Raw genomic sequence first — 24,439 nt, 5'->3', positions numbered from 1 at the left:
CTGCTGCAAGTGTGTAGCATTGTGTTGAGGGTTTCTAATGCTCTTATATAGAGATATTGCTCCTCTGTGATGATCATAAACTGATCCTGTCACTAGAAAATTGTTCCAGATTCTAGAGACATCACTTTGACTCGCTACAACATTTGTTGTGACATCCAACTGTTTCATTGCCTGATCCATTAGAATGACTATATTGAATACCTGACCATACATTACTGTTGTATGAGCCACCCTGAAGCAACCAAGTCCCATAATGATACACAGCACAAATATTGCAATGTTTACAGGTGATTTTGTTGCCACATACTGCCCCCTCATGGTAGAAACATGGACTGTTTCACCTGTATTACATTACCAGAATACTAATCAAAGATTTGGGAATTTCTTCTGTGTCCTGATTTTCAACTAACACAGAAGTATCATCTACAGAGAGAACTGATGAGAAGCTGATATTTGATGGGAAATTATTAAAAGAGAACTGAAACAGAACAGCACCTAGTACGGAGCCTTGTTGGATACTGTAAGATATTATTTTCCAGTCAGAATAATACCTAGTTGCCTGGTTCCCATCAGGTCACCAAAGTTTAGTGCGTCAGGTTTGGATAGCTCTTGGCTGGTTGGGCATTCAGGTCTGCCAAGTGCTGTTGGAAATCAGGGTGCACTCAGCCCTTGTGAAGCAAATTCAGGAGCTGCTTGATTCAGAAGTAGCAGCTCTAGCCACGAAAACTGACAACAGCTGAGAGAGCAGTCTGCTGACCACCTTCATATTCTCCACATCTGCATCCAGTGATGCCTATGGGTTGAGGAAGACATGGTGGTAGGACGGTACTGTTGGGGCTTCAAGGTCTGTTTGAATTAAATTTGTTTGTTCTGAGTCAAAATAAGAATTTGCCTCATTTAAAGTACCAGTAATGCTAATCCTTTGCTTTATGTTTGATAAATACAATTTAAGCCATTGTAGGGCACTACCCCAAATTGTCAAGTTTGTAAATAAGCAAGGTGCTGTGTACAGAATCAAACACCTTTGTGAGGTCATAGAAGATTCTTGCCACCTTACATCCCTTGCCTAATGATGTGCTTATTTTCTCAATTCTGCTTTTTTCTCAACAAAGCTGCTTACTGTGTCTATGGTGTCTTTCCATTCTTGACAAACAAACAGATTTTTTAGGATAATGAAATATTTTGAAAATAAGTTTTGGATTTTGGAAACAGCAAATTTTCACATATATTATGTTTGACTCAGAGAACTGAAATACGACAATAATTTCCCATGATCTCTCTTGACCTGTTTTTGAGAAATGCTTTAACTTTGGCATATTTCAGTACCTCTGGGTAGTAGCCCTCTTCAGAACACTGATTTATCACTTGAGCTAGTGGGTTTTTGATTAAGTTATGTACTGCCTTAATAATTTAAGAGAATATTCCATCCCAACTCATAGAGTTTTTATTTTTAATGCTGAGTTTGCATTTTCTATGTGCTTTACATTAACTTTAAAAAGTTTTTAAAGTGTTCACAGTTTTCGTCTAGGTGAAAGGGATTTACTTTTTGTGTTACTCTGTTACTTTGAGATCATATTTTGCTACATTTATGAAGTATTCATTGAAGCACTCTGGTATTATCCTGTTATTTGCAAATAATTTTGGCAACTCTCTTATCTATTCTTTTATAACATTTATCATCTTCAATGAATCAGTATTTCTACTATATTTTAGTTCTCATTGCAACTGCCTCTTCCTAACGATGGAAATTCTATATTCCAGATGATTGACTTTAATTTATTTGTCACTTTATCACTCCAGTTTCCAGGTGGAAACGTTTCATTAATGATACATAGAAAACTATTTATAAATTGTGAAGTTTTCATTCTTGAGATGCAATGATCATTTAGCACAACCTGTTGGTAACTCTTCCATCAAGGTATTTTAGCATGAAGTGAGGTGGCAAAATGGTAAGGCACTGAACAATGGTTCAAATTTCCATTTGGTCATCTAGATTTAGGTTTTCTGCAGTTTATCTAAACCATTTAAGGCAACAGCTGAGGTGGTTTGAAAGGACATGGCTGGTTTCCTTTCCTATTCTTCCTACCTGATCTTGTATACTCACTCTAGTGACCTTGTCATTGGTGGAACATTAAACCTTAATCCTGCTTCCTTCCATACTTTGGCAAGACAATACCAGACCACATGTGGCAAGGAATGTAAAAGCCTTTCTTAAAGTATGGTGGATGCCACTTTTTCCCTGTTTTCAAGTTTCTTGACATGTTGAATATTGAATATGTTTGGAATGGGATTGGATGACAGACTTTTTCATCACCATCCTCCATAAATCATTGTTGATACTTTGGGGCCTCCCATACAAGATGCATGTAAGGAGGTTCTCCACCAACACTTCCAAGCCCTTTCTGATTGCATGTCATGACCTATACAGTTCCTGACTGCAGAACATGGGACTTCATATCATATCAAAGATTCATTGTCAGACATCACATACAGTTCTGTAATTATAATGACTGTATAGTGAAATGTATCTTATCTGTGGTACAAAGTTCACTTCAGTCCCATGTATCCCTCCTGATCTTGTAATTTTTGTAGTCATTAGAGTATCCTGGTTTATTCCTGTTATACTCATATATGGAGCATGAAACGAAACAGATTTTGTCTTACAGGTCTTTGTTGAAATGAGTGATCATACTGGCACAATGGTTACAGCACTGGACTTAGGTTTGGTAGGACTGGGTCTAATCATACAGATTTAGTTTTTCAGTGGTTTCCCCAAATTGCTAAAGTTGTGCCAAGATAGTCCTTTTGAGGAGGACACAGATAATTTCCTTTACCACCTTTGCCCAATTTAAGCTTACGCTCTGGCTCTAATGTCATTATTGTTAGAAAGATTTCACTTATTTTGAACATTCATTCCAGCAAGCAATGCACCACAAAAGTAAAAAAAAAGAAAAAAAATTGTTTCAGAAAGTGAACTAAATAACATAGTCCAGTTATTTTCTTTTTTTTCTAAGATGCTAAACCCACTTGTTATCTGTAGCATATTGGAAGCATGAATCTATTGAGAAGTTTGTTATGAGTGCTCATGTAACATGCTTGATAAAGTATTTCTCACTATTGACAGTGTGACATGGACACATATCCAGATAGGATCTTAATTTCAATCTATAATATGACAACTGATTTTCAGTTAACAGATTTAATGATCAAAGTGATCCAACATGACTATTAATATTACAAGAAATGTGTTTACTGACTAATATCTCTATCAAAAGTTGATGCATCAATTTCAGCTGTTTAAAGCCTAATTTATAAATCAGTACCCTCTATTGTAGGCCTGCTGCTTAAACAATGCAGGTTTTATTGAAAACTAATTAATTACAAGTAAATCACATATATATCATGACTCCTCTTAAACTAAACATAAACAAAGAGTCAGTGGTGGATACCTCATGGTCATTAAAGTACACTGCAGATTTACTGAATAACTCAAATTTCAGTGCTGGAGAAGACAGTAAGTTTGTCTTACTGAGAAGCACTAAAATATGAAACACTCTCTTGGTGCATGAATACACCATTGGTTTCTTCATGATAAGTCCAATATGCAGTCAAACAGAAAATGGAAACAGCAACACATTAGCGAAATAGGCAAGCCCATTTACAGGCCAAATAGTGATGGCAAGGAATAATAAATGGTTAGGTCATCATAAATAAGTCCATCAGATAGCATAGAGAGTACACATAAGTGAGCTGTGACAAGTGAGTCCAAGATAGTCTGTGGCTGTTTTAAATAAATATGTGCCTTTACTTTAAGCTAACCAAGACAGAAAGTGATAGTAGACTGTATTTCAGTTACCCGAAGGGACAAGGTTTGATCTATTGCCTGTAATGTTCTGGATACACGGTGGTGGCTTCACAGCAGGTGATGGATCTGACAGTTTATATGGACCAGATCTTCTCATTGAGTGTAATGTTCTGGTTGTCACCATCAACTACAGACTTGGTGCCTTTGGTAAGTATATACCACACTTTTTTTAAAAGTTGTGACATTGTTGTTCTCTATTTGGAATATTGATCATGTAAATTCAATCTTCTTCAACCAATTTCTTCTTCATTCTTTTTCTTTCTTTTATTTTTCCCCATAGTTTATTAATGGATTTCTTCACCAAATATTTATGAACTACTTGAAACACTGACTCCTGAAATAATAATTTTATTGCACTAATATATCTACCCACGTGGAATGTTTGCCTCTATTATATTCATTTTATTGCACTAAGAAACACTATCTTGCATCATTTGATCACCAAGCTCCTTGAGCTTTATGTTCACTCTGCAGCAGAGTGTGAATTAATTAAAACTTCCTGAGTGATTAAAATTGTATGCTGGACTGAGACTCAAAACCGGGACTATTGCCTTTCACAGTCAAGTGCTCTACTGATGAGTTGTCTAAGCCTGACTCACTACCTGTCCTTACAGCTTCAACCAGTACCTCATCTTCCACCTTCCAAAATTAGAAAGATAAGTGGATGAGATACTGGCAGAAGGGCAGCTATTAGGGCAGGTCATAAGTCATGCTTGTATAGCTCAGTGCCCATGAAAGACAAAGGTCACAGGTTTGAGTCCCAGTCCTGCCAGGAAGCTTCCTTGGATTACATATTCTTTGTCTCCATTTGACAGCCATCTTCAATAAAAAAAATAGAGAAAAAAAGAAAAAGGTAGGATCACATTAGTTCTTCAGCTGCTACTGCCCAGCCTCCCAGACATGCTGAAACAATGAACTGTGATGCATCACCAAACATATAATACTACACAGTATAATTAGTGCCATGCGGGGTAGCCGTACTGTCTGAGGCGTCTTGTCACGGTCTGTTGGTTCAAATGGCTCTGAGCACTATGGGACTCAACTGCTGTGGTCATAAGTCCCCTAGAACTTAGAACTAGTTAAACCTAACTAACCTAAGGACAGCATACAACACCCAGCCATCACGAGGCAGAGAAAATCCCTGACCCCGCCGGGATTCGAACCCGGGAACCCGGGCGTGGTGTCACGGTCTGTGCGGCTCCCCATCTCGGAGGTTCGAGTCCTCCCTCGTAAGTTAGTTTAAGTAGTGTGTTGGCTTAGGGACCGATGACCTCAGCAGTTTGGTCCCATAAGACCTTATCACAAATTTCCAATTCTCCAAGTATAATTAGTATTTGCTCAAGTTACATGTCATCACCTCTTATAGTCCAGAAACCCTTCTGACAGAATTAAAGAACCCACGGTAGTATATTTACACATTCATATAACTTAATGTAACAAGTATATATCATAAATAATTTTTTTACCTCTTCAGAGTACCTGCCCTAACTCAATTATACTAATTACTTAACTGTTAAAACATGCATAATGAAACCTACCAATCAAAAGTTTTATGGTATTATAGTGCCTCATACATTTTCTGTTATATTCCTTACCATGCTTCACAACGTTAAACAATTTGTATTTAATTTTGATATTAACAAATGATTTCATACAGAGGAGTGAAAGAAGGAAGGAAAATTAGAGCTTAATGTTCTGTTGATGATAAAGTCCTTAGAGACAGAGCACAAGATGAACAGGTGGGGGGGTTAGGGAAAAGGGGGGGAGGAGGGGAAGGAAATCAGTCACCTGCTCATTGCCTGAGTTGTTTGTCTGCAGTGATTTAGTGAAAACATAGGAGATGTAAGTGTATGGCCAGATGGATATTTGAATTGTCCCTCTCTCAAATGCAAGTGCCATGTCCTAACAAGGAAAACCTAAATTTAAATTCTGAATTTTATTTGATCCTGCAGGATTGCATGGTGTACAGAAAGGTTAAAATGAGAAAATATTCATTGTTATCTACTTCTGAACCATTTGTCTTACATTGTGACATCATCAATTATACACAAATTAAATGTGATAAATACTCTGCAATACTGTAAAATTTGTTTTCCACCATATAATCTTTCAGGTTCTCTGGAAAGTTTATGTCATGTGCACTGTCATGCAGGTTTTTAGGAAGCAGTTTTAGCAATTTGATATCTGAGTAATGAGTTCCGTTTTCAAGCATTTGCAGACTGGATGTGTGCTTCATGTCATTGTTCCTCTGTGTGTTGTGGGTGTTTACACTAATATCTGTAATCCATTCTATATTATCTTTTGTGATGTATGTTATTGCTTTATATATTTGCAAATATGTAAAAGTTAAGATACCTGTATTTTTGAAGAAATTTCTGTACATATCAGAAGACTTTTTACTTAAAATGATGCTGATTGCTTCTTTTGTTTCTTGAGTGTTTGAGTTTCCCCCCACTGTCACTTCATACTGCAGCTATGGTTCAAAAAGGCTATAGTATAGTGTGCAGAGAATCTGCTTGTCTGCATACTGTGATAGCTGCTTCATTACGAATATGATGGAACTGAGTTTTTTGTAGACAGAATTGATATGTTTTTCATATTTTGACTCATTATCCTCAGCAATAACTAAGAATTAGTAGCAATTCTTCTAGCCTCATTTCATCCACCTCTAAACTATGTACATATCCTTCTATTTGATCTGAAAACTACATACCACTTTGTCTGGAACTCAAAGATTTTGAGAAAACTTTGACCTCATTTCACCAAAGTCTGTACTAATGGCCTTTGGGGAAAAGATACTGATTACATTTGTGTTAGTACACTGGTACAGAAGAATATGTCATAACAGCTTCAGTGTAAATCAAACTTCATCAGGATAGTGAGAAATTCAAAATTGACAAGGGAATCAGGCAAAGAGGATTGTCATTGCCAAAGCTGTTTTTGCAGCTGTAGAGGAAATTTTCAGATTCATAAACTGAGAGAAAGAAGAAAGAACATAGTTTAATTAAACTTGAACTACTACTTTTTTTCATGACATTGTACTATGTGTTTCCAATGCAGATAAATTCCAACATTTGTAGGATCTCAATAGATCAACTCTATGAGTAAGGCATGTATGAAAATCAGTTGTGCTGATGCTTTATGTGCTTTTGAACTTTGAGCAACTGATGGAAATGACTGGTTAAACTGCAAAATTAGTAAACATCCTTGTTCAGATCATATTTGTGCCCCATTCTATCAACTGTGACATTCATTAACCTTACTTTTTTCCACTTAGAAAAAATTTCAGATTCGTGTGTTGCATTGAACAATAAATTTGCGAGCACGAAACTTTTCTTTTTACACTGAGTACATCTATTGCATATCAGCCAGATGATGATAACAATCAGAAAAGGTGGACACTTTTAATTATTCAGTAGATTCTAAAGCTAAAAATTGCATAAAATTTCATGAAAACTGGCAATGTACAAATGATTGCTAAAAGATGAGAAGATAGATTTTTTTTTTAAATTCTGGCTAATCTGCAGTGCATACAGACTACAGAACAGCGATGCATCCATAGATATAAGTCATTTCCCAGAATAATAAAAAATAAGCTACCTTTTGAAAATTTAAGACAAACAACATATACTTCTGACAGGAAATAGATGTTTTATATACTCTCTTGAGCACTCACCCCCTCACTCCAGTATGCAAAATACAAACAAACATATGTACACTATTATTCTCCCTTCCAATCATATACGGCAATGCTTAGTGCAAACAAAAAAAGTGTACATTTCCGGAAGTCATAATGGTTTTTCATGTAGTCTTGCAGATTCTGTCTCATATAGTTTAGCATTATTATTTCAGTCATCTATAGAGAAAAAGAGACCTTTCTTTAGACTGCAACAAATTTTAGTACTAAAACTTATTCCCTTCTTTACTGTTAACAAGTTAAATTTTTTAATTACATATCACAAAGTTATTAGATGTTCAATGGATCACATACATTTGACAGAAGAATGTACAGGCTATGAATATTGGTTTTTAATCAGAAATATTAACAATCTACACACATGAAAAAATGTTTAGCATCACCCCGGTTCCCACAACTCTTGAAGATAGATAGTGACTGCGGATATTGTATCACAGGCACAGTGCCTTTGACTGTTCAGAGAAGTCACGGAGCCCACCCAAAGATGTAAACAAACATGCATGAGCAGTGCCTATTAGACAGAGGGGATATGACAGCCGATCAGTTCCAGTGATTCCACCAGGAAGGAGGTACACGGCTCGTGTTGTCTGTAGTTCAACTATGCCTAGATGTCAATCCCACGGTTTGATTGTGTCCACATTGTTACATTGTGCCAGAAAGGGCTCTCAACAAGGGAAGGGTCCAAGCAACACGGAGTGAACCAAATCAATGTTGTTCAGACATGCAGAAGATACAGAGAGACAGGAACCGTCGATGACATGCCTCGCTCAGGCCCCTCATGGGCTACTACTGCAGTGGATGACCGCTACATACAGATTATGGCTCGGAGGAACCCTGACAGTAATGCTACCCTGTTGAATAGTGATTTTTGTGCAGCCACAGGACGTCATGTTACTATTCAAACTGTGTGCAATAGGCTGCATGATGCACAACTTCACCCCCGACGTCCATGGCGAGGTCCATCTTTGGGACCATGACACCATGCAGTGGGTACAGATGGGCCCAACTACATGCCAAATGGACCGCTCAGGATTGGCATCATCATTTTCTCTTCAATGATGAGTGTTGCATATGCCTTCAACAAGACAATCATTGGAGACATGTTTGGAGGCAACCCAGTCAGACTGAACGCCGTAGACACGCTGTCCAGCGAGTGCAGCAAGGTGGAGGTTCCCTGCTGTTTTGGGGTGGCAGTATGTGGGGCTGACATACACCACCGACGGTCACGGAAGGCACCATAACAGCTGTACAATATGTGAATGCCATCCTCCAACCGATAGTGCAACCATATCGGCAGCATATTGGTGAGGCATGTGTCTTCATGGATGACAATTTGCGCCCCCATCATGCACATCTTGTGGATGACTTCCTTCAGGATAAGGACATCGCTTGATTAGAGTGGCCAGCATGTTCTCCAGACATGGACCCTATTGAACATGCCTGAGGTAGATTGAAAAGGGCTGTTTATGGACGACATGACCCACCAACCGCTCTGAGGTATCTACCCTGAATCACCATTGAGAAGTGGGACAATCTGCACTGACAGTGCCTTGATGAACTTGTGGGTAGTATGTTACAATGAAAACAGCTATGAATCAGTGCAAGAGGGCATGCTACTGGGTATTAGAGGTACTGGTGTGTACAGCAATCTGCACTAACACCTCTGAAGGTCTCACTGTATGGTGGTACAACATGCAATGTGTGGTTTTCATGAGCAATAAAAAGGGCAGAAATGATGTTTATGTTGATATCTAGTCCAATTTTCTGTACAGGTTCCAGAACTTTTGGAACTGAGGTGGTACAAAACTTTTTTTGATGTGTGTAAAAGTAAAAGGAAACTCTCACTGAAGACAATACCGCTTTATCAAATATGTCCAAATAAGGCAAAAAATGTTTATAGCTAGTAGTGTTCTCCTATCACTAGTAGTGTTGTTCTACTTATTACCTAATCTTATTTATTATTGTGCAAGAACACAAAAGTATAATTGTTACAGTGCATTACAATGTTCACAATACATTTAGCATATTTTAACATAGTAAGATAAAATTCTTTATATTTTATCAGTAAGCAGACATTTGTATCTCTCTTCCATTCTATAGGTTTTCTAAGCACAGGTGATTCAGTTTTACCTGGAAATATGGGCCTCAAGGACCAAGTGATGGCTCTGCAGTGGGTCAAGAGAAATATTGCATCATTTGGTGGAGACCCAAACAACGTTACAATTTTCGGAGAAAGTGCAGGTGGTGCATCCGTGCACTATCTCATGCTGTCACCAATGGCTAAAGGTAGGTTTCATTGCCTTATCAAATTCTCATATACTTCAGGTATTAACCAGCTAGCATGATAGGAATGAAAATAACTAACATATATTCCCTAACATACGTCAAATAGCCTACTGCCCATTTGTGTAATAGATGATAAGGCATTTTGTAATGTTTTCCTACATATAAACAGTTAAACTACAATTACTACATGTAAACAGTGAAACATAGTCTCAGAATTTGATGCTGGATAGTATGTCACTATTGCTTACAGCAGGAAAATCAATATTGTCTAGGAAAAAAAGCAGAATATATATAGTGTTTATTTAAAAGACACTAACAATATATTATGTGTGAATACTTGCTACAATCTGGAGATCTACAGAATTGTCTATGTGTTGCTTTGAAGTGTGGAAATAGGTCAGTTAACATTTCATTGAGAAATCTTGACATGGTTCGAAATATTGTACAGTAATTTTGTCAACCTGTTTGAAGTCAGAGTGTGTATTGACATTACAAAGATATTAGCACATAGTCAGTTGTGTGCTCAGTATTAGTGGCTGCATTGCTCTGTGTAATATAGTCCTACTTTGACACTGATGGTTTAACTCTTTGCCTCTGTATATGTCTGCTTGAGCCTGTATATGTGTGGATGGATATGTGTGTGTGTGTGCGTGTGTATACCCGTCCTTTTTTCCCCCTAAGGTAAGTCTTTCCGCTCCTGGGATTGGAATGACTCCTTACCCTCTCCCTTAAAACCCAAATCCTTTCGACTTTCCCTCTCCTTCCCTCTTTCCTGACGAGGCAACCGTTGGTTGCGAAAGCTAGAATTTTGTGTGTATGTTTGTGTTTGTTTGTGTGCTATCGACGTGCCAGCGCTTTCGTTTGGTAAGTCAAATCATCTTTGTTTTTAGATATATTTTTTCCTTCTAATATATATACACTCCTGGAAATGGAAAAAAGAACACATTGACACCGGAGTGTCAGACCCACCATACTTGCTCCGGACACTGCGAGAGGGCTGTACAAGCAATGATCACACGCACGGCACAGCAGACACACCAGGAACCGCGGTGTTGGCCGTCGAATGGCGCTAGCTGCGCAGCATTTGTGCACCGCCGCCGTCAGTGTCAGCCGGTTTGCCGTGGCATACGGAGCTCCATCGCAGTCTTTAACACTGGTAGCATGCCGCGCCAGCGTGGACGTGAGCCGTATGTGCAGTTGACGGACTTTGAGCGAGGGCGTATAGTGGGCATGTGGGAGGCTGGGTGGACGTACCGCCGAATTGCTCAACACGTGGGGCGTGAGGTCTCCACAGTACATCGATGTTGTCGCCAGTGGTCGGTGGAAGGTGCACGTGCCCGTCGACCTGGGACCGGACCGCAGTGACACACGGATGCACGCCAAGACCGTAGGATCCTACGCAGTGCCGTAGGGGACCGCACCGCCACTTCCCAGCAAATTAGGGACACTGTTGCTCCTGGGGTATCGGCGAGGACCATTCGCAACCATCTCCATGAAGCTGGGCTACGGTCCCGCACTCCGTTAGGCCGTCTTCCGCTCACACCCCAACATCGTGCAGCCCGCCTCCAGGCGTGAATGGAGGGACAAATGGAGACGTGTCGTCTTCAGCGATGAGAGTCGCTTCTGCCTTGGTGCCAATGATGGTCGTACGCGTGTTGGCGCTGTGCAGGTGAGCGCCACAATCAGGACTGCATACGACCGAGGCACACAGGGCCAACACCCGGCATCATGGTGTGGGGAGCGATCTCCTACACTGGCCGTACACCACTGGTGATCGTCGAGGGGACACTGAATAGTGCACGGTACATCCAAACCGTCATCGAACCCATCGTTCTACCATTCCTAGACCGGCAAGGGAACTTGCTGTTCCAACAGGACAATGCACGTCCGCATGTATCCCGTGCCACCCAACGTGCTCTAGAAGGTGTAAGTCAACTACCCTGGCCAGCAAGATCTCCGGATCTGTCCCCCATTGAGCATGTTTGGGACTGGATGAAGCGTCGTCTCACGCGGTCTGCACGTCCAGCACGAACGCTGGTCCAAGTGAGGCGTCAGGTGGAAATGGCATGGCAAGCCGTTCCACAGGACTACATCCAGCATCTCTACGATCGTCTCCATGGGAGAATAGCAGCCTGCATTGCTGCGAAAGGTGGATATACACTGTACTAGTGCCGACATTGTGCATGCTCTGTTGCCTGTGTCTATGTGCCTGTGGTTCTGTCAGTGTGATCGTGTGATGTATCTGACCCCAGGAATGTGTCAATAAAGTTTCCCCTTCCTGGGACAATGAATTCACGGTGTTCTTATTTCGATTTCCAGGAGTGTGTGTGTCTATATATACTGTATATATATATATATATATAAAACAAAGATGATGAGACTTACCAAACAAAAGTGCTAAAAATGCTGGCAGGTCGATAGACACACAAACAAACACAAACATACACACAAAATTCCAGCTTTCGCAACCAACGGTTGCTTCATCCCTCTTTCCTGATGAAGCAACCGTTGGTTGCAAAAGCTGGAATTTTGTGTGTATGTTTGTGTTTGTTTGTGTGTCTATCGACCTGCCAGCACTTTTGTTTGGTAAGTCTCATCATCTTTGTTTTTAGATATATTTTTCCCCCGTGGAATGTTTCCCTCTATTATATTCACAAAGATGATGTGACTTACCAAACGAAAGTGCTGCCAAACAAAAGTGCTGGCAGGTCAATAGACACACAAACAAACACAAACATACACACAAAATTCAAGCTTTCACAACCAATGGTTGCTTCATCAGGAAAGAGGGAAGGAGAGGGAAAGGCGAAAGGATGTGGGTTTTAAGGGAGAGGGTAAGGAGTCTTTCCAATCCTGGGAGCGGAAAGACTTGTAAGTCCAGAGCCTTTTCCTCATCCCCCCAAACACAGAACCTCCCACAGAAGAACCCCAATAGTGCTCCACTTGTGACAGGATACTTTCCAGGACTGGATCAGACTCTGAATGTGGCTCTCCAGCAGGGATACGACTTCCTCAAATCCTGCCCTGAAATGAGATCCATCCTTCATGAAATCCTCCCCACTCCACCAAGAATGTCTTTCCGCCATCCACCTAACCTTCGTAACCTCTTGGTTCATCCCTATGAAATCCCCAAACCACCTTCCCTACCCTCTGGCTCCTACCCTTGTAACCACCCCCTGTGTAAAACCTGTCCCATGCACCCTCCCATAACCACCTACTCCAGTCCTGTAACCCGGAAGGTGTACACGATCAAAGGCAGAGCCACGTGTGAAAGCACCCACATGATTTACCAACTGACCCGCCTACACTGTGAAGCTTTCTATGTGGGAATAACCAGCAACAAACTGTCCATTCGCATGAATGGACACAGGCAGACAGTGTTTGTTGCTAATGAGGATCACCCTGTGGCTAAACATGCCTTGGTGCACGGCCAGCACATTCTTGGCACAGTGTTACACCGTCCGGGTTATCTGGATACTTCCCACTGACACCAACCTATCAGAACTCCAGAGATGGGAACTTGCCCTTCAATATGTCCTCTCTTCCCGTTACCCACCAGGCCTCAACCTCCGCTAATTTCAAGTTGCCGCCGCTCATACCTCACCTGTCATTCAATAACATCTTTGCCTCTGTACTTCCGCCTCGACTGACATCTCTGCTCAAACTCTTTTCCTTTATATATGTCCGCTTGTGTCCAATTTGTACCATTCGTAGAGTAAAAGAATGATGTACTTGCTACGGTTACATAGATACCTTTCACTATTTGACACATTCAAATTTAACTGGGTAATGTGCATCTGTTAATAAATGTGTTTTTTATTAGTAGCTCATAACCTGACATGTTCTACACCATAGTGCATGAGACAGGTACTAATTGGCACTAATAATATCCTCACCTGGTTACAGGTCTTTTCCATAAGGCAATTATTCAGAGCGGTGCAGCATTTTGTCCTTGGGCATTCACAAATGAGCCACGCAAGAATGCATTAAAATTGGCAGCATCTTTGGGATGTAATTCAACAGACAGCAATGATATACTCTCATTTCTTTCAAAAGTACCACAAAAAAAGATCCATGAGAACAGTATGAAGCTATTCAGCAAGGAGGTAAGTTGTACTTTCTTCTTTTTTTCTTTGTATTCATATTTATTTGGTCCTGTAAATCTTACATGTACAGCATAGCACATCAGACATCTGACATGTCGATGTGAATTTATCTTTATGTTTACATGTGTTAATGAATACATTTTTTTCATCTCTGACTTTAGTTAGAAAATTACAATTGAAAATATGAGCAAACTTATACAGTATTAATGATTACAGTCTTTACATGTTACAAGTAGGTAGTCATATTTAAGCAATATTTTTGTAAATAATAAAGTATGTGGCTTATATACATAACATTAATTTTCTTAGGCTCTCAAAGATTTTTGAGGAACTCTTCTAGACTATAAAAGTAATGCATTAATACACATTCTTTTAATATTGCTTTAAATTTTTTAAGATCATTTTTTACTTTACTTTATTTTGGTAAGTTATTGTAAATATTTTGTCCATAGTGTAATGTTCCTCTCTGGCACAAACAGGTTTTTATTGTACTGCCTTAGATCACTTCTTCACTTTGCAATTTTCTTCCAAAATAACAATGTAACCATCATGTTGGCACCATTAACATTTCTCTCATAAATTCAGAGACCACTCCACACTCTCTTTTTGCCTGGATGAAATACATAAGGCCAGTAATATTGCATGTAATGTGAATGCATAGCTTGTACGTTGGTTTATCATTTCCAGAACTCTCTGATCTGGTGATAGGTCAAGAGATTACATGAGATGGCTTATCAATTCTGTGTTCCTCTTGGAGTTTTATTACTACACTATTCAGTATAAAACCATAGGTCCCTCCTGAGTAGACTGGGTGTACACTACACAGAGAAAGCCACCTGTCAAGTGGTTTTTTATGTTGGAGAAACCCCTCTCATGGCATACTGAGCACAGTCATTTAGTAAGCAACAGAGATGTATGAACTAACAATGCTAATTACAGAGGGGGAAGATATGTATTTGGACCAGAGACAGAAAACATAAGCTTGGTACTAATTAGCAATGGAGACAACAAGAAGATTCCAGAATAATTATTACTTATTGATGGAAGCATTGCCCACATACAGTTTGCAGTAGAAAGATGGCTAAAGAAGTATGAAATTCAGAATTTTATCTTATGAAGTTGTTTGACTGAAGACTATCTTGTTACATTTCCACCTTTACTTTACAGCTTTACTTAGGTGCTAAAGTAAGAGGCATGTACATAAATTACAGTAGAATCAGGCAAAGCCTCTTCTTCTTCTTAATTTCAACAATAGTCAAAGAATATACGTGCAAACTGACATCAGTTAGATTACACTTACATACATGAAACTCTGCACAGTGTTTTCCTTTACACAGCCCAGAAAGCTGCAACTAACAACACACAAGCTGATTCAGTGTTACTTGACTGCCAGCAGATATTTTATATGGTTCTGTGCTGCTTCTAGAAAACAAAATTTATATGAAATTACAATGAAATGTATACCCCTAGTCACATGAAGGCATTGATATATGTCAACGGAGACAGTTGAAAATATGTGCCCCCACCAGGGCTCAAACCCAGGATCTCCTGCTTACATGGCAGACGTTCTATCTGTCTGAGCCACCAAGGGGACAGAGGATAGTGCAACTGCAGGGACTTATCTCTGGCACGCCTACCATGAGACCCACATTCCTAGCTTATTGTCTCGCACTATATTCATAGTGTCCCTGCCCATTATACTCATTACTCATGGCTTTTTGCCGATTCCCATAAGAGTTCAGGCACTGTTTGTGCATCCGCACAGGACAAGATGGTCAAATGGCCGGTGATATATATATACATACATATATATATATATATATATATATATATATATATATATATATCCCTAAGGTAAGTCTTTCCGCTCCCGGGACTGGAATGACTCCTTACCCTCTCCCTTAAAACCCCCATATCCTTTTGTCTTTCCTTCTCCTTCCCTCTTTGGTTGCGAAAGCTAGATTTTTGTGTGTATGTTTGTGTTTGTTTGTGTGTCTATCGACCTGCCAGCGCTTTTGTTTGGTAAGTCTCATCATCTTTCTTTTTAAATATATTTTTCCCACCTGGAATGTTTCCCTCTATTATATATATATATATATAATAACAAAGATGATGTGACTTACCAAATGAAAGTGCTGGCAGGTCAACAGACACACAAACGAACACAAACATACACACAAAATTCAAGCTTTCGCAACAAACTGTTGCCTCATCAGGAAAGAGGGAAGGAGAGGGAAAGATGAAAGGATGTGGGTTTTAAGGGAGAGGGTAAGGAGTCATTCCAGTCCCGGGAGCGGAAAGACTTACCTTAGGGGGAAAAAAGAACGGGTATACACTCGCACACACACACATATCCATCCACACATATACAGACACAAGCAGACATATTTAAAGACAACTACTGATACTGCAGAAAACAAGTCACAAAGAATGTGATGTGAATAAAACCAGGGTGTACATGTGCACAATTTAAAAAAATTCTCAGATTTCCTGGTTAAAAGTTCATTTTCTCCCAGGTGAAAGCACACTTTTTCTTTGTTAAGTGGCGGTATGTTTTTCCTTGGAACTGTAAAACTTATCAATCCTTTGAATGGTTAAGGTTTTATATGCAGGTGTAGAATTTACTGGCTCTTTGGAAAACAAAACTCAGGGGAAAGAAACACGTTTTGGAAAGATCTTTGATGTGCAGCAACGTGTTCGCTGCATATTTTGGTATTGAGGAAGTATAAATTCAAATTCCACCAAACACCACATGCTACTTTCTGAAACATTGAAATCGAGATTGCAATACGCTTTTGGAAGCCAGTAATAGCTCATGTCGCGTGATAGCGCCAGCTGATGACAGTGGACCTTCAGAGCATAGGACAGGCGATGTAGTCAGCCAATAGTCAACTCTACCATTGCTGGTCCCAAGTGCAGGGCCTCATGTTGCAAGTGTGGCAAGTAATCAAAAACATCTGGGAAACAGAAAAGGTACCAGAAGAATGGAAGTCAGCCATAATATACATGCTCTATGGGAAAGGAGATGAAACAGACCATTATAACTGCAGAGGAATTTCACTACTGCTTGTGACACAAAATTCTATCCAAAGTTGTGTTAAATTGGCTAGAGGCTGAGGCAGATCCACAAATAGGAGGATTCCAAGGAGGGTTGTAATCTAACCCTCCATCACATCATTTGTTGATTGTCACTGTCTTTATGGTTAACTCATTTAATAAGCTTTGAGAGGAGTAAGATTTACAATAAACTTTTTACATATCTTCTTTTCTCATAGTTGGTTCCAGTTCTTCATGTCTAGGGGCTGATTCTTGAAGATGAATTTTTGACATTATATGTTCTCATGGTTCCAATTGATGTAATAAATTTGAAGTGAGCCTGCACTGTATTTTTTTGTTTTACTTGAAAATTTTATTTTCTCACATATTTCTATATCAAACTGTCTTTCCAATCTACATGTCAACATGGCCGAAAATTACATTGCTCTTCCCAAAAATAAAGGCATGTTGTAACACCACAACCCCTTTTCAGGTCCTGTATCCTATTTCAGTCTCATCTTCACTCTCCAAAAGAGGGGCATATATGTAATACTAAGAATTTACACCAATTTAAGCTGTCGCTTTGACATTGCCTACATTGTGTTTCGCCAGTATATAGAATTGAAGGAAACATGTTTCTGGTTATCTGGATGTGATACACCAAAGATTCTTCATGCAGCAATTTAGTAACTAATTTAAACTGTTGCTTTGACATTGTTTACATTGTGTCTCACCAGTATATAGACTGAAGGAAACATATTGGATTAAAAACTAATATAACATCTTAATTTACACACAATACAAATTACAGGCACTCGGTATGAATAAAATTGCTGTTGTAATTTTGGAGTAATTAATGATTAAAGTTCCGATATTTCATGTCATTGAGAGACAGCTAATTTTATCTTTTTTAAGTCAGAAATTGTTTAGTCTCCTAACAGAAATATGACAGGATGATTTTTCAGTCAGAATCAAACATGCTTATGGTCTGATTGGTGTTAGAGAACTGCAATTACAACTACATAGAAATGTAAAATTTTCCTTGTACAAAATTTAATTAATTGAACCTAGGCCTTTATTGAATAAAACTAATCACTCTGTTCACCTGTAAATGATAGTGTGATTTTCCTTTAAGTCAGTAAAATAATATATGCAAATTAATGAAATATATTGTTGCAATGATAAAACATGTAATTTATAGTCTTGATAGAAACAGATTCTTTCCTGTCTTTGTATGAAATTATTCATTGTAATTCCATGTAATTTTCTATGTAATTTGGGAAGATGTATGTAAAAACTTTAATTGTTAGTACGTAAAAACTTTAATTGTTAATATGCTAAATTCAGTGTGTAACAGTGACATTAAATGTTTAAAATCATATAAATAGAGGCGATTTGAATGCCACCGTAAGTCAATCTTAGAGTGAATTGTGTATCAACAGCATGTAGTCAGACTTTTTAAGTTCGCTGCTGAACATCTACTTCACGAAATATAATGTATAGTGAACAGGAACACTCAAACTTATGGAATCCATTGCATAAATCCCATGTGCCAATGCAGTAGCATCAAAATGAACCTACGGCAGCATCAAGAAGCGGCACCCTGGATTACACATTACGTGTTATGTTTTTGATGGAGAATGTCCATAATAAGACATGGTATATTGAACATTGTTTTTCTTGTGTTAAACAATAATACACACCTCAAACTTCACCACAAAACATTTTTGCCACATTTTATTACAATGTCCAATCACATCAGAGGCATGCCCACTACTACTTCCCTCTACGGTACTAACAATATTCCAAAGGGTTTACAATAACTTATGTTATCATTTTACCAATGAATCCTGAAATTAACATAATACATAGTGCCAAATTGTGTAAATAATAATAGAAATTTTAAGTGTCCCAAATATTCCGTAATTTCAAATGTTTCTAAATAAATAATTTTAACTGTACATACAGAGCTAGTACATATTGATTGTTACAACAAAAATAAAGTAATTTCTTTTTATAGATTTTAGTAGCCTGAAATATAATACACCATGTACAAAATCATATGAAATTCTTTTAGAAAAATATCTGAGACAATATTAACAATTTTATGAGAAGGAAAGTTGCTACTCATATAGCGGAGATGGTGAGCCACAGATTTTTCATTGTTTGAGACAATATTAACATATTCAAAATTCAAAAATATATTTTTGGTACTGATTATTTCTGTTGAGGAAGGGTAATACTAGAGGATGGTGTCCCTTTACAGGGTTAAGAAAGGGAAGCTCATGCAGTGAACAGCTCTGATGCCTGAAAACAATATTAACAACAATCAAGTCTAGGAACACCACGAAGGCTTACAACTCCGTAGATAGAAAAACACTCTTCAATACACTGAAAGAATGAAGGTGGACAACAATACCAAAAAGCTAATCAAGGAAACATTAAGAAATACAACCTCCAAAGTGAAGTTTATGGAAGAGATCTCGGTACTATTGGAAATCAAGACAGATTGAGACAGGGTGATGGCCTGTCAGCCATTCAATTTTTCTCCATTTTGGGGAAAATAATCAAGAAATTGGACAAAGGGATCTACGGAGTAAAGATGGGGAGACATAAGGATAGAACCATCAACATAAAATGTCTGACCTTTGCTGATGATATAGCCATCACAACAAATAACAGAACAAGAGGCAAAAAATCTCTAGAAACACTACATGAAATCTCATCCAAAACAGGACTACAAATCTCCCATGAAAGAATGCAGTATATGGACTCAAAATCCACAACACACACCTAGTGTTAATGAAATATGGAAAGATAACACAAGTAGAAATTTTCAAATTCCTTGTTTATTTTTCATGTTTAAATGAAGAAGTAAAGAACTAACATTATAGTTTATATACTAGAATCTACCATACATCTACATATACAGAAAACAGGACTGAACTTGACACCCAATGAAGAAAGGATCACAGAACTACAAAAAGCATGCAGACTTATATGGGACCATTACAACAAAAGAAGTATTTATATAAATCCCAGATTAAGACACTTAAGTACAGTAGTCTTACCAGAGTCCTTGGATGCCTCAGAAACAACAGTAATCAAGGAAAGAACAAAAGTCAAGGAGATGAAACAACAAGAGACGGAAATTCTGAGAAAGATCTACAGGCCGTTTCAGAGAGAGGGGATTTGGATAAAGAGACTGACAAAAAAAAAAAACTGTATGAACAGACAGGCACAATTATAAACAACATCAGGAAAAGAAGGGCAAAGTTCTATGGATACATACATAAAATGAACGAAAATATACTGACCAAATTGATTTTTAACATAGTGACAACTGGTACACTGAAAACCAACTGAGTAAAGGAAACCATGAAGACCTCAAGAAACTGAATATTTCCACAGAAGAAATGACAGACAGCAAGAAATACAGAGCAAAACAAACCAGAAAACAGAAATTCCAGCAAATGCCCAAAAAGAAGAAAACAGGAATGTGAACAGAAGTGAGGAAGGTTAAACATGGTGAATATACGAGGACAGTGAGAGGGCAGTAGGCCAAAATCTTAAGCAGTCAAACGAAAGTGCAAAAATAACCTTAAAGAAAAATAGTTGTGACATAATAATACAATGCTGAGAGCCATGGAAGAGAAGTTGCTGAAATTTTATAGTGTGAGCAAACTGTTAAGATGACAAGTTGTGTGAAACTAGGAGTCACAATGGGCAAAGTAGTAACAAACTGCCACAGGAATGATCCCATTTATTACCAGGTCTTTGTCGTTCACCAGCCATGCCTGGACAGACTGCGTCAAAGTTACAATCAAGTGATTTACAATATAGTGAATCACAGAATAACATCTAAACTTTATACAGGTGATGTATATAGACTATGTCATGTTCACTGTGTCCATTCGCTTTCTTCACAATCAAAGAATTCTTGGACCAAGTATAGTGGGCATTCTTTTAGGCCTTCAGCAATTTGTTTCTTGAAGTTGTCCAGTGGCAGCATCTGTAATTCAACAGGTAGTTTGTTGAACATACTCACACCAATCACCAGAAACTGTCTCTTGTTTTGGACAGTTGGCAGGTTGGTAGATACTCAATGCATTTTACTAATATCAGGATCAAATGATAGCTACTGAAACGAACTCAATAAAGACCCTCATTTCTTGCAAGAGACACTGTATGGTTTACATAAATATCTAATACTTGTTATGGGTATCACTAAAAGATATGATCTTGCTTATTTTTCATGTTTAAATGAAAAAGTAAAGAACTAACACTATAATTTATATATTAGAATCTACCAGGCCATTCTTAACACATACTTCCTTGTAATAGATGGTATGGCAAGAGAACATTATACAGACATGGCATGCACTTAAATGAAAAGGAAAAATTTGTTATAAGTCAAAAAATTGTGCGATCATTCTGCACCTTGTGTACAGAACCCAAGACCTTACCTCAAGCTACTGAAAAAGGCTTCAAAATGCAAGAAATTGGATTGTATCCCCCCCCCCCCCTATGCCCACACTACATCCCCCCTATCCTGCACAGAACAGCAAATGGCGTATTCACTGATGCCAAAAATAAACACTGAAGGATCATCAGTTACAGCAGCAGGCGAACAAGGGCAGCCACTGAACACAGGAGCTGACAGCAACAGAAACCACACTGTGGAGATGCCTGAGGCCTGGGAGACCTAAAACAGCAGCACTAGAACCATCTAGTCAGGGTAGGTGCCTGAGACCTAGGAGGCCTGTTACATTAAGTGAGGGCGCTGATGACCTCGACGTTGAGCACCCATAAGCCCCAACACACACACACACACACACATTAAGTGAGGACTTTTTATGACAATGTGTAAGCCGATAAAGAGCTCATTAAAAAGTGTGAGTGAAAATACTAATTTCAGTTACCAGTGTAGAAATATTGTTGAGAATTAAAACACAATTTAAAGAGATGGTTCAGTTTTAGGGACAAAGAAATAAAAAATCAGTATAGTACAACAACAACATGAGGAGCTAGTAAATGACTTAGTGCATCACAAGAAGGGGAATCATTAAATTTAGGGAAAACAGTTAAAATACTTCATCAGGATGTTTAGCAAATAAACTGTAAAGCAGATGGATGAGGGGTGATGTTGCAGGGATATAAGTCAAACATTCTAGCAGAAACACAGCATAGGCTAAAAGAAAATTAGGTGGAGATTCAGACTCATGTAACCAGCTTTTGCAGAACATTACAGCTGGATTGTCATTTTCTCTAGCTACAGATTAATTAAAGCATCCAAAATATCACAAAATATACTACAGAACAGAGCTTCGAAACTGCAGTGGTGGGAATAAAAATTCCATAGAAGATGCGCTGTGTATTAGGCCTGTACTGATCACCAAATGGTGACATGAGAACATTCTTTGAACAGCTAGAAAGTCCAATGTAAGAGTTTAAAAAATGTGTTTATTTAATAGTTATAGGGGATTTGAACACAGACATGAGGAAAAGAACAGATGACACTAAGACACTGTTGGACGTACTCCATAGTTACAACCTAAAAATAGAAATAAATAAAATCACTAGAGCAACTAAACATAATAACATTGCTTTTGATCACATAATAACAAGTGCACAAGCTGGCTACCTAAAAAAAATTAAAATTCAGAAAAGAGCAGTGAGGTATACAGCAAAAATACCACCCAGGCAGTCCTGTGGACTAGCTTTTGTACACCATAATTTTCTGACAATGTACTATCACACAGTGTGAGTGAGTATTTCTTTATTTATTTAGCATATGGCTTATATGGATTCGTACATCATAATTATCTGACAAAATTTTAAAGTTGAGACCATTAATTCAGTCCAATAACGAATTTAAAGTTTTGAAGGAATCATATTTTTCTGCAGGTTATGCTGTAAGTAGTGTAACAGGATATCCTCCTCTATCATTACTTTTTCTCAACAGCAGTTGGTGATACCACTATTATTTTCAAATTTTGAATAGGTCACTATTATCTCAGTTGTTTTTCTGAAAACTTTCACTGGATGTGATATATCGAGCTGAAATTTATGAAAAGGAATTATTTTATAAAATATTTTCATCTCAATGTTATAATTGATGAGTACTAGGTCTGATTGCACAGTTAAAATTACTTTTTTTTAGAAACATTTGAAATTACAAATATTTGCAGACTTAAAATTTCTCTTATTAATAATGGTATCCTGCACTGTTTACTATGTTTATTTCTGGATTCATTTATGAAATAACAATCAAGATTAACAATGTAACACAAACTAGTAGAAATTCATTTGTTAAGAAAAATTGTAAACCCTTTGGAATATTGTTATTTCTGCAGAGTTGAGAGTTGTAAGCATGCCTCTGATGTGATGGGACATATTTTTTTATTTTTGTGTGAACAATGTAATTTCGGCTCTGTTAATGTGAAAAATCAAAAGACTGTATGATATAATAAAACATAAGAAAATATATTTACATAAAAACAAAAATTCTGCACAACAATCTTCAAATTTATTTAGTTCAATCCATTCGTGAGCACTTATAATGTCAGAGTTTCAGGTTCAAGAATCAGACTCCTAGACAAGAAGAACTGGAGCCATCTCAACATGACAATCTAAGTAAACTTGAATGTTTATTGTAATATTTGCTCCTCTCAAATCTTCATAAAAAGCTTTAATTCAGACAATAGATGGAAGTAGCAAGTAGGGGAGAGATTACATTGGGCATTCAGTGACAATGTGGTGAACAGTCTGATGAAGGTTGGTGGCTTTTTTATTCCCCACTTATAGAATGAGTAATGACAAATGCCATGTGATGTTCTTATTCTACTGGTGGTTTTCCACACCTGGCAAGGCAGTTCCATTCGGGGTAGTGGTGAAGCGAGGTTGATAATGGATTGAGATTGACCCAGTTTCAGGACTTTCCAATGCTCTCTCCACATGTCATCAATTTTGAAACTGTTCATCAAAAATAGTTCTGCTAATGGTTGTGGGGGAGATAAGACTTTAGCCTCTGCAGAGCAGCACCAGCCAGGTCACTGTACACTCGAAGATGGGGGCTGGCTAAAATTTTATTATACATACTTCAACAGTTACTTAGTTCACTATAATCCTTTCCCAAAATATTTGGGGATAACAGTGAACTGAACATTACCTTTAAAAAAACATTTAGAAAACACTGCAGCAAAATATGCAGCCATAGTGTTGTGCACTTGGTTGCTGAACACTGCACTCCAGTCTGGTTAAACAGCCACCACATGAAGAAGATTGAGACCAAACTGAATGAGACCATAAGAGTAGTTAGAGTCTGTCTTAAAAGAACTCCCCTATTTTGGCTACCTGTTTGGAACCATATTGCTCCTCCTCATTTCACAGACAGGAAATATTAGTTAAAGAGCAAATGTAAAAACACCTCTTAAATAAAGCTGTACA

General features: G+C 38.2%; 1 protein-coding gene across 1 annotated transcript in view; it reads left to right on the top strand.

Annotated features, from left to right (window-relative positions):
- LOC126162502 (esterase FE4-like) overlaps positions 1 to 24,439 on the top strand; it is a 183,173-nt gene that overhangs the window by 73,686 nt on the left and 85,048 nt on the right. Inside the window, exons 3-5 of the mRNA XM_049919050.1 lie at positions 3,853 to 4,012; positions 9,663 to 9,848; positions 13,755 to 13,954. Coding sequence (XP_049775007.1) covers positions 3,853 to 4,012; positions 9,663 to 9,848; positions 13,755 to 13,954 — 546 coding nt within the window. The remainder of the gene's footprint in view (positions 1 to 3,852; positions 4,013 to 9,662; positions 9,849 to 13,754; positions 13,955 to 24,439) is intronic.

This window comes from Schistocerca cancellata, chromosome 2 (assembly GCF_023864275.1).
Source record: "Schistocerca cancellata isolate TAMUIC-IGC-003103 chromosome 2, iqSchCanc2.1, whole genome shotgun sequence".
Classification (NCBI taxonomy): Eukaryota; Metazoa; Arthropoda; class Insecta; order Orthoptera; family Acrididae; genus Schistocerca; species Schistocerca cancellata.
The sequence above is the reverse complement of the archived record's forward strand: the minus strand, read 5'-3'. Positions and strand labels throughout refer to the sequence as shown.